Source organism: Salarias fasciatus, chromosome 4 (assembly GCF_902148845.1).
Source record: "Salarias fasciatus chromosome 4, fSalaFa1.1, whole genome shotgun sequence".
Classification (NCBI taxonomy): domain Eukaryota; kingdom Metazoa; phylum Chordata; class Actinopteri; order Blenniiformes; family Blenniidae; genus Salarias; species Salarias fasciatus.
In genome coordinates this window covers 9,392,390-9,404,449 of record NC_043748.1, presented here as the reverse complement: position 1 = coordinate 9,404,449, position 12,060 = coordinate 9,392,390, and the positions used below count along the sequence as shown (strand labels likewise).

Genomic DNA, 12,060 nt, shown 5'->3' with positions numbered 1-12,060 from the left:
AGTCTGCTCGGCATCATATTGGATCTTAGTGTGAGACAAGTGCCCTGTCACCACGAATAAAGTCAAGAATCACAACATTTATGCCAGAAAAACACACACGCACGCACAAATATATGTATGTATTCCATGTCTCATATCACATCTACTTCCCCCTGTGCGTCTGATAGCTACGAGGTTAGTTAGGTTCAAGATGCTGTTCTTAAAATAGCCGCTTTTCTTCTGCTGCCCCTAAACTGCTTTTACTCCACGAGTCAACAGACATCAGAGAGGAGCGGTTATCAGGAGGGAAGGAAAAAAAAAAAAAACACTACTTTCGCGAGTTCAAAGACGAGCACAATGAGACGGAGACAGTGCCGCGTCTGAGGACTGAATTAAAAGCGGTTCACCGTCCCGTGGACCGCCGTCAGACATCACAGCGGCAAATGTGTCACCGTTGTCTGCGGTTGACGTTTGCGTACAGCCGTCTTCTCGACGCCTCTTTGTGCCAAACCTGATTTTCCTTTCTCTGCTATGATCTGCATGAAGTGCAGTTATGTCATTTACTGTGTAAAAATGCTTAGCTCTGGCAAAAAAAAGAAAAAAAAAAAAAAAAGAAAAAGAAGGAAAAAACAGATGTAGCTTTTGAGGAGGGAAGTTGTCTTGTCGGATTTGAAACACAAGCTGTTCACCAAGACAAAACTCCAACTGCTGTTTTAGTTGAAGTATTTCCCCTGACCTCATTCACGCTAAACTATGGTTACACTGGCAAATATCTGAAAAAAAGCCATTCTTGTCACTATACTCCTATTGGTGCATTTCATGGAAAAACTTTCAACCAGTAATTATGTTTTAAGCAAGTATACCCCCCAAAAAAAACAAAATATCACAGGAGAGCAGAAAAACATTTGCTGATACATAACAACACAGCCCACAGACACTAAATACCAGAGTTTACAGGTGAAGTCAATCACACACTCAGCACAGGTGAAGCACATCAGGACAACGAGCAGCAATCAGACACAAGGAAAGAGCCTGAAACGAGGCACAAAATAAGAACTTTAAAATAACACAGAAGACATCTGCACTATGATATTGATGAGTTTTGGGGGGGTGACTTGTATGAAGACTGGAAAACACCATGCCTGCATGTTTTGTTGTTCTTGTCAGATAAACCTGAAAGAGGCGGCTGGCGCTTTATCCTCTCAATGTTTTTCAGAGAGAAAAATCAATTTGTTTTATTAATTTATGCAAACTCTACAATGATGTGAGAGGTTTCCGTGTTTATCAGCTGCGTTCAAACCTGTTGCTGCGTGGAAGCAATGGTTATGATTGAGATCCACCGGTTATAAAAAATATTAATCACTGCTGATATTTTGTATCAAGTGTTACATTGAAAGACATTTATTTACCTACTGACCTACTCAATGCTCTGTAAATGTGTCAAAAAAAAAAAAAAAACAAAAACAAAAAAATGTATTTCTTTGGCTCAGGTTATAATTTTTTATTAAAACTCAGGATGTGAAAAAGCTTTTGCTGATGAATTTAGACCACTTATAACCACGGTCAACGTGTGTTTCGTTGCCTTATTTGCTAAGTAAATCATATAGAAATACTGAAGTGTCAATAATGTGACACTTCAACTTCCTTTCGTGGAAAAGTGATGATTTAGAAATGTAAAATGAATTTATGAGAATATAGCTGTTTTTAATGAGTTGTTGACACAAAATGTCTAATTTTCTTGTATTTATTTTTCAATTTATCGACCTTTTTGAATCTTACAGCTGATTGAAGGGCAACAAGCAAACAACTTATTACAAACTTCTTAACTGATTAGAGTTTTTACAAATGCTATTTCAGTTGAACACTATAATTGGAGCATCCCATGAGGTCTACCAAGGGCCCACTGGTCACTGCTTTGTTAATCACACATAGCAAATCTCTCAGTCGTGCAACAGGACCTCGACTTTTAAAAGGATATTTAATATAGCTATATAACAGGTAAGGTCTGGTAAACAAATATTTAATGTCACAGATAAATAAAATATATTTCAACTTCACAGAAACTAAAAAAAGTATATATTTTTTAACAACCCTTCGGAGCAAATATCCCTCCTCATGTTTTCTTCCAGTGTTACCGTAAAGGTAACAAGTTCACCTGCTTCAAAGAGACAGCACCAGGTTTGAAATAAATAATAGCTGTCAAACTTTTCTGAAAAATCCAGGGTTGTTTCATAATGTATGAAAAGAGACCAATTAAAAAGACCTTAAAAAGACCCATTATTAAATCCATGCTGTAAGAGTATGGAAGAATATATATAAATACAGTTTGAATTGCTCGGAATATATTCAAATAGTATCCAGTGAGTCAGTGAGAGAGAAAAACAAAAGTGACCCTTACAGGATTAAATCAGCATAATAATAATAATTCCATGTGGCAGCATCATGGATGAGGCATTGTGCACTGGTCTATAAAGTAATACCAACAACAAATTATTCCTATAGTATCTGTTGCCTAAAGTCATTTTTCGCTCTATAAAAAGCTTCGTCTGCAGCTGATTAAACCCCTGCAGCCATTTGAAGGCTACAGAATAGACATATTAATAAATCTGCAGGATCTGATTTTTTTCAGTCTTTTTTTTTTTTTAAGTACTGCAGAAGAGCAGACTGTTACAGCACATACAAACAGCAGACTGTACAGTCAGAGCAGCTCCCTCAGTGCTCGGGCTCTCATGCATGAGGAAGCTGTTGGATTAGACTCAGCTCATCAACCTTATGCATCTCTGCGTCCTGTAACAGCAATTTTTTTAATTTTCTTGTCAGGTGCAATTTAAATGCACACTGTATCCCTTTTGATGCAGTCCAAAAATAAATATTTTTTAGATTTTATTTATATTTTAAATGTGAAAGTTGAATTAAAAATCATGCGTTGGACTGCAGATCGAAGAGATTGGGGTTTTTTGTCATGTTATTTGATGGGGGTTTTCTCAGGGTACTGGGATTTAGTCAATTAATTGGTGCCACTGGGAATTAATGTAACTGTGTGTGTGTGTGTGTGTGTGTGTGTGTGTGTGTGTGAGACTGCCTCTCTCTGTGATTTCCCTGTGATGGACTGTTGACCCATCCAGGATGTTTGATAAACGGTACAGAAAATGCCGTGAATGTAAACTTCTGATAATTTTCCATTGCTCGCTTCCAGTAACAATCACCGATGTGACTGTTTCTTTATGGTGCTTTGCTTTTATCATGCAGTTTTGTAAACAGCCGCCCCCCCCCCCCCCCAACCCCCCCCCACCCCCCACCCCCCATGAGTCATGGTTTTCATTGTTTATCAAACTTTTTGACAACGTTTTGATCAACTCCTCCTCCTTTCTGTCTCTGTTCCGATCCACAGCGCCCCCATCATGCCCACGCTCTCTTCGACTTCACGCCCCACCACCCGTCCCAGCTACGCTTCCTGCGCGGGGACGTCATTGAACTCATTGACTGCTCTGATTCGCTGCGCTGGAGGGGCCGTTGCCATGGACGCGTGGGCTGCTTCCCCCCAGAATACGTGCAGCCCATTTACCAATGTCAATGACCTGACATGGGGGAAGCACACGGCCATTCCTTCGGTGGGTTTTCAGAGAACCACGTCGACACCGCCCACCCCGCAAAAACCACACACAAACACATTTCCTCTGATCTGGATTTCATTTCTGCGGCGAATGACTGATGGAGCTGCCACGAGGGTCGCTCAGTCTCTTACTGGCTCCGCCCATTTTCATCTGACGCCACCTTATCAGGAGAAAGCCTCCCTGGGACTGCTGCTGAAGGCTCATCAATTTCCTCCACCCGACCTCACAACTTCACTTCCCATTAAAGATGTAAAAAAAATTCACACGTGGACCTACACACTGTGGACGATTCTCACATATACACAGTGAAACACACACACACACACATATGCTCCAAGGCATAATCATTTATTACAGCTTATCAGCACTGGTGCAGACTTGATAGAAGTAACACATGCACTAACCTGTTGGGGGAGAACGTGCGGGGGAGGAGGGGGCCCTCAGCCAGCTGAAGAAAGGAGGTCAGAGTTTCCTCCGCCGCGGATCTGCTCCAGTATTTTTGTTGGCATTCCCACGAGGAGATCCGGCGAGCTGAGCGGGGGACACACAGAAAGTCATTGTGTTGTGAATAGTGGAGCCGAACTCTGCCAGCAGACTGACACAGCAGATTCCTCCCTTCGTCTCAGACCGGGCCTGTGTTTGTGTGTGAGGAAGAGAAGCGGAGTGTGTGAGCGCGAAGGGGATTTATATACAGTAGCAATGCATGTTGTGCTACTGGGTTGATGGATGGTGATCATATCAGTTGTCTGGTTTGTGTGAGTGTGTGTGTTGGGGGGAGGGGCACAGGGCACGAAAGTATTAGAGCGAGCACTTTGAGATGAACACTGCCCAGAAGACGCTTTCTTTTGACGACACGCTGCTCAAAAAGTGTAAGATGCTTCATGTCCCATTAGTTTGTTTCTATGTATTTATTCTTATCCATGTGTAATCCTGAAATACATATATTGCAAGTAAAATGGAAACATTGTGTAAAAGTTTGGTTTCTGTGGCATCAAATGTTGGAAGAAAACCACATATTATGTGATTAACAGTGAGAACATGGACCGGTCTTCCTCAACCTGTAGTGACAAATCATTTCAATAAAGTGATACATTTACCTCTTTGAACATGGAGATTCAACATTATTCTAAGCAAAACTGTGTCAGAATTAGCTCTCTGAAGTTAAAAATTGTGGATTATGTGAAAATATATAAGAATTTTTTTTCTTTTTGGCTTATATTTAACACACAGAGAGCATAAAAATGTATTTTTATTGATTATTTGGATTACATTGACAATAACATAATTTATTAAATTGTTAAAGTGATGTAGAACATATGCAAATACAGTAGAATTGAAGTATAACTATCCATTAACTCACTAATTGAATTCCGTTCTTACTTCTGCCACAGTTCATAGACGTGTAATTTGTGTTGTTAGTTGTGTGCACTAAAAACATTACTCAGGCTGATGCACTGAACTCCAACTTTTCCCCAAAGCAGCACCGATTCTCTCACCAGAGCACAGTCTATCAATTAAAGCAGGAAACGGCATCGCTGTCTTCATCTCTCGGCTCTGATCCACTTCTGTTTTGTTGCCTCTGTGTCATGTTTTACTTTCTTTCGCTCCTCCTGACAAAGTCACCTCCAGCCCGTCAATGACAGTTAGTCAATAAACCTCGGGCGTCCGACGGGGCAGAAGAAGAATAAAAGAGTAAAAAGGTGTACCAGGAATAGTAACACTGTGTTCTTCCGCTGATCTCTTCAGATCTGCTGACTCACTTTGAGCAGCAGCTGAACGGGTGGTGTGTGTGTGTGTGTGTGTGTGTGCATTTTCTCCATCAAAATGACACATTTGTGTCACACACTAAAACTGAGGGCAGTTAAACAAACCTCAACCTCCTATATCCAGCTGTGAGAGTGAAGGGAGAAGAATGAGGTAAACAGAATGACAATGGAAAATGGAAGCAGATACTGAACACGTTGCAGAGAGAAAAACAAGGAGGAGAAGAAAAGAAAAAAAACAGCAAGAATGAGAAGAATGCCCATGAAGAGACACGTCAGCGGCTCGGATGTGATGTGATTGACAGGGAAAGAAATGCAAACAGCGAGGGGAGGGCTGCGAGCGGTTACATCAATGCTATTTCCAGGCCGAAGAAGTTGAAGCAGTGAAACAGTTGAACCAGTCTGACTGACTGTGAAGGTGGAAATGATCCGCACACAAACCAGTCAGCCACCCCGTAAATCACAAGTTTATCAGACAATAGGACCTATTCTGTCAGCTACTAAGTCAATAAGTGAAAGATGAGATCGGCGATTGATTCACCTTCCACATCACAAGACGCAGAACCAGGTCTGACAGGCAGACACGGGGAAGGTTGTGAATAATTCAGGCTCCTTTCACTAATGCTGCTTAATGAAAAGCCACATCAGGCCATAATTTCGAAAGTGATAAAACAGCTGGTCTGCAGCTTTGATAGATAAACATGCCGGGCAAGCAGCAAATTGGTTTCTCTGTTAAATGACTTCACAGGATTATATCCAGCCGTGACAAAAATCTTCATGAAAGCAGTGAAAATGGTGGCAGGTTGCACCATTCTTTACCGGAGGACGCTGTGGTTTCAGAGTACATTAACCAACACATGGGCTGCGCTCCTCATGTATCTTCCATGAGAAATGAAGGCCACAAAATCACACAACTTCACAGGATGTGACAAGAAAGATCCTGCTCACAGACGAGAGAAATGAGGAGAAAGAAGATACTCCGTTGCATGAAAATGATGCTCGGAATATTTCTAAACACCTGCACTACATAAACTCCACCCTGAATCTATTTCTCCAGAGATTCCGCCGCATACCTCTGCAGGGATGCACTGCCCTCTCATTGCACCCAAAGAATATGACAGCCAAATTACTCACAACACAAAGAGGGTTATGGAGGCATCGTCAGATCCTGCAGAGATTAGATTTTCAGCATAGGTGCAACGCCAACGACATGATGCAATACAGCTAAAGACATACAAAATAGTAGGATTTGCATCACTGTATTTGTTCATTTTATTTTATTCAATTAGCTAAAATTACTACTTGCATCACAACATCCACAGATTTTACTACATTTAAAAAAATTGGTGCAATTGATGAGAGATAAATGTGTAATTGTGCCTCCTCTTTGTATTATCAGCCATTATAAATTTACTGTCTGTGACTATCTTTCAAAACATGAAGAAAATTTCAATGCGGCAACTTTTGAACAAATTTTATGCAAACAAATCTAAGCGTTATTACCTGATGAGTCCTACATAAAGCTTTTCCCACTGATCAACAGGTTCATCAAGGTCTTTTGCTGCCCTACCTTAACCAGCTCGTCAATAACTAGAAAAAACAGGGAAGCTGCGGGATTTTGTCTCTTGCAGAGGAAAGATCGTAATGTTTGTCACTGCTGCAATTTCACGTGAATCGTTTGGTGGTACTGGTGGTGTCGACGCTTGACGTGCAGTATGAAGTGTGGCTTGGTGACGTCCCATTCAGACATTCTCCTGTCAAACGTCTCGTCCTACAGGTTTCATGACCTATGTGCAACAAAATCAAGCAGAGCTGAGATTGCATAATCCATAAGAGGCTGTGTTCAGATCAGTGTATGATCTTTGCTAATCCTTAGTTCACGTAATGCCTTAGCAAAATAAAAGTGAGCGGTGTCGCCGTTAAACAAATGAGTGTAAAGCTAAAACCAACCCAACAAACGCGTCACTGAAAACAATATCTGCTGCCAGATCGTAGGTATGTGAGTTGAAAAAAACGACTTATGCTGGTATTTTAAAAGGATTTCAAATTTGAATTAAGACAGAGAAAACCTTCTCAGTCACCCATGTGACACATCAGCGGCGTTTAACTCATTCATGGAGCTGGAAACTCTGTCGTGATTCAGCACTGCAGTGAATCAGAATGCAATGAACAAAACCGACTTTTGCTAAGTATGCAAATACAAACAACTTTTATTGATAGACAGCTCTGAGAGAGCTGCAGGCTATAATACCTCTCTACCGAAAGCAACACCCAGGTGAACTCCCAGCCGTGACTCCTCCCTCTTCCTAATGAAATAATGAACATAACTGATCACACCAAGCTGCAAATTCATGGGAATCAATACTGATATTCAAATCAAACCAAGGCGTACCATCGTCTCTTTGACATCATTTGGAGTTCAAATGAGGTTGTTAAAATATTTCCTAAAACCTTCAGGCAATTTTTTTTGTTTTGTTTTGTTTTTTGTTTGCTGTCAGCTATTACGTAAGTGCAACTTTTATTTACCACAACACATACTGAACTTGATCCACTGAAAGTTTGTGTGTGAAACTGCACAAGCATGACAAAATGGAAGCTGGTCTACAAATAAATTACACACACTAGCCATTTAGTGGTATTGTCTCCATAAGTAATACGATTTATTCCATTGTTTTACGTTTGCTCATGTGCAGAATAAACAACATAGAGTCATGATCGTCATCACATGCCAACAGGGATATTTTTCCTGTAATGTAGCTTTGCATGCTTCAAATGTGCTGGAAATTATATCACTTCTTTGTTATCCTGAGGGTTTGTCAGGAGTCATCCTCAGAGCTTCCTCTTTGCAGATCAGCTTCCACACGTGTTCCAGTCTCATGCTTGTGCCTGTTTTTATAGGCACAAGCCTTTAGCAGATCAGGCCTGAAGAGCATAGGCACAACCATACTCATAGAGAAATGACGAGCTGTTTTCATAAAAAGAGGAAGTTTAAGTCGTTCATCACTCATACTTCCTCCAAAATAACCCGATGAAGGACTGAAACATGTAAACCATGGATTTTTTTGTAAAAGCTTGCCTGATGTGCTTGGAAACATGTCACAACTATTACATTTATTTGGTTGCTTCCAGTTTTTATGTTCCTTTTAAAAATAAACCAACAGTAAACAAAAAAGTTACACTGTGTAGTAATACCGCTTTAAAAAAAAAAACGTCCAACTCCACCCCTGTTCTTTTAAGCCATATGCTGCATTTTTTCATCTTTCAGAGTCAGGTTGGGGCTCTGCTCTTCTGACAGAGAGATAAAGAAACATGCCAGAACAGGTAAAACAGCCCCACACACCGCTGATGGTTTTCACGTGATGTTTTATCTTTGTGCCCACGGCTAATGATTTAACAGGGCTTGGAAGAAAGCGTGTACTGCCTTATTAATCACTTTATTTTTCTATTCAAAGCTACAGATTGAATATTGGAACTCCTGGTCTGGGTATCCATTTCCAATGTGTCACATACACCAGAAGTTCTGATCTGGCAAACAGGAAAGCTTGGTTTTTACAAAGAGTAAAAGTTGGATTGACTGAAATCATTTTTATAATGGAAATTGCTATTCAAGCGTCACTCTCCCTCTGGCCTGCATGAGCACCATGGGTTCAGAGCCTTCAGTCGCTCGGTCCTCCACCTCTGGAACCCATTCATTCAATCCCTGGACACTTCTAAAAGTCATCTTATAACATATATATATATATATATATATATATATATATATATATATATATATATATATATATATATATATATATATATACATATATATATTTAAAGAAGCATATTCATTTTAGTAATGTTGGTCTACTGCTAATCCCTGACCTCTTTAATGTCATTACTATATTTTGTTAATTGTATTTTAACATATTCATTATACACCTTTGGTGTCTGAAAAGCACTGATAAATTAAATGCATCATTATTATTTTTTTATTATTATTATTTTCCTGTCTTTTTCTTCTTCTTCTTCTTGTTTCTATATGTTCACCAGAGTTCGCAGTATTTTAATCACAGTAGCAGACATCACACAACACCTGACGACAGGTGATGTTGTGGAGGTGAGGTATGCCTCAGATGAAGAAGCATAAACATCCACAATAAAAGTATTTTCCTTACCCCAGGTAGCATTGTTGAACATGTGTTGGAACTACTTTAAGACTTTTTCAGGTTTTGTCAAACGATACTGAACTAAAAGTAAAGTTTTTTCATAATGTACAGACACTTGCAAATTGTGTTGATGCTGCTGTTTGATGATCACATTGATCTGACTCATCCGCTGTGTTTTTGCGTGGGTAGGCGTGTTTCACCTGTCAGGGTCACACCTGTCGGGCGGTGCTCAGTCACTCATTCAGCGTCTCCCTCACTTTCTCGCCGGGTGAGCCCGTCACCGAGGAGAAAAACGACAATGGCCGACTTTTAATATAACATGGCAAGGAATAACAAGGCTGACAGAATTGGGGAACAACATGGAATAAAGCCTCCAGCTGGTTCACTCACATGTTCCGGAAACAGAAAGCTTTTATACAACTTTTTTTTTTCTTCACGCCAACTTTAGAGAAGTTTAGAAGAAGAAGTGAGAGGATTGTTTTTTAAATTTGGGTAGAAACATGGCTCTGTCTCAGATACAGTGCCTGGACGATAACAACGTGAACCCTCGGACGCACGAGTCCAAGCCGGAGTTCTTCTACTGCGAGGACCAGCGGCTCGCGCTCGAGACGCTGCTGCGGGATGGCCGCGAGACGTTCTTCAAGTACCTGGAGGCGCGCGGCGTGAGGGGCTTCCTGTCCGACCTGGAGCTGGAGGCTCTCAGCGCGGCGATGGAGCCCTACGACCCGGGGAAGGACCTGTTCCCGGAGAACGTGGAGGGGGAGCCGACGCCGCTGTCGCAGCACTACTGGCCGGACCTGTCGGACACGTCCATCCCGGAGATGGACCTGGGCTGGCCGGACAGCGAGGGGTACCGGGGGGTGACCCGCACCACCGTGTACACGCAGCCCCCGCTGGACGGGCAGGCTCACATCAAGGAGGTGGTCCGGAAGATGATCGCACAGGCACAAAGGGTGCGTGGCTTCAAATTATAACCAATTAGAATAAAAAAACAGTCAGACCTGGGTGTGTTTTTAATGAAGATGAGTTCTAATTGCTTTACAGAAACATTTATAGACCATTTAATTTAACTTCCTCTATACTTAGTTTCACTTTTTAGATCATTATCATTGCTTCAGCATCAATCTAGTTGAATTACAACTCTTATCTGTGTCACATTTGTGTTTTTAAGTGCTAATAATCAATCTATCCTCCTTCATGGAAAGTACTTGGGAAGTCTTAAATTACTCCTTACAACAAAATAAAAGTCCCACTTGTGTGTATGGAATGCATTTTATAAATAAAGACTCGTGACCAGTGTTTCATGTTTACATGGGTTTATAGAGAGTGAGTCACTGTCAGGTCCAGAGTACAGGAGCTCAGCCAAATGAGGCTAAGAAGAGTAAAGTACAGTTGGATTGAGCTGCTTTATCAGGGCTTGGAGGGAGCTTTCAGCAAACTGTAGCTGAATATGCATGTTATGACTGTTATTTGCATGGGATATACACAATGCTGCCTCTGTCTGTTGCTGCAGCCGAATAATCTCACTCTGCAAGTTTTAGACAGAGTCATTTCAGAGCAGCTGTTCTAAAAATTACACCCAAACACCATTTAATTAATAAAGAAAATAGATGTGCCATATGAGTAGAGCTGGAGAAACCATCAAAACTCGTGAAACCTCACCAAAACAACCAGGAGAAAAACTTGAATCTTGTTTGTTTTGTGTCATATTTCCATAGACAAGTATACTCGCCACTCCTCACGCCTCAGGCATGACTTGAGCAGCAAATGTTCTATTTAGTGTGTTTTTCATCATGTGTGAAGCGTTTGCATGTGAGTATACTGTATGTGTAATGATCACTTTTGTGACTCTGTGGCATTTCCAGGTAATAGGAGTCGTCATGGACATCTTCACCGATGTTGACATCTTCAGGGACTTAATAGACATTGGCTTCAAGAAGAGGGTTTCAGTCTACATCCTGCTTGAACGCACAAACCTACCTCATTTCCTGTCCATGTGTCGGAGGGCTAACATGCACTCAGGACACCTCAAGGTAAGACGGTAATCACACACCGTAAGGCATCTGTCAAGCGGTTGAAGTGAAGTGAAAGTGCTGTTTAAATGCCAAATCATTTTGAATTGTGAAACCTCCCAGCAAACTACTTTTACATGAGAACCTTTTCCAAAAGAATTAAAAAAAACATTTTGTAAAATATAATTCTCAAATAAAGGAATTATTAATTTAAGTGAATCAAAACAACTGGGAAAATTCAAATATAAATCAGAAAATTTGCAATGACTTACCCATGAACACCTACATCTTTTTCTTGTTTTATTTTTTAAACTTTTAATAACCCAACTACCGAGTTCGGCCCCCACAGCGTTTTGGTTTGTGTTAGTGTCTGATTTGCACATCCTCCTCCTCACAACAAATTAAAAACAGACTAAATATCTGAAAATTGATTTTGATCGATCAAACAGAAAATAACCAACTGAAAAGATAAGGAAAAGCCCAGCAGCAGCTGGTGCGAAAGAGATATCATGTTTTTTTGCACAGAGCAGCTTTAAAACACAGA

The 12,060-nt window shown here is 40.8% G+C and overlaps 2 protein-coding genes across 5 annotated transcripts in view; both read left to right on the top strand.

Annotated features, from left to right (window-relative positions):
• grapa (GRB2 related adaptor protein a) overlaps nucleotides 1-4,752 on the top strand; it is a 31,266-nt gene extending 26,514 nt beyond the window's left edge. The window contains exon 5 of the mRNA XM_030089819.1: nucleotides 3,371-4,752. Coding sequence (XP_029945679.1) covers nucleotides 3,371-3,556 — 186 coding nt within the window. The 3' untranslated portion in view covers nucleotides 3,557-4,752. The remainder of the gene's footprint in view (nucleotides 1-3,370) is intronic.
• A 5,010-nt stretch (nucleotides 4,753-9,762) lies between these two features.
• fam83ga (family with sequence similarity 83 member Ga) overlaps nucleotides 9,763-12,060 on the top strand; it is a 38,539-nt gene continuing 36,241 nt past the window's right edge. For all 4 annotated transcript variants that reach the window (XR_003931358.1, XM_030089975.1, XM_030089974.1 and 1 more), the window contains exons 1-2: nucleotides 9,763-10,457; nucleotides 11,370-11,537. Coding sequence is in view for 3 of the 4 variants with exons in the window: in XM_030089975.1 (XP_029945835.1) it covers nucleotides 10,005-10,457; nucleotides 11,370-11,537 (621 nt within the window). In the remaining variant the exon portion in view is untranslated. The remainder of the gene's footprint in view (nucleotides 10,458-11,369; nucleotides 11,538-12,060) is intronic.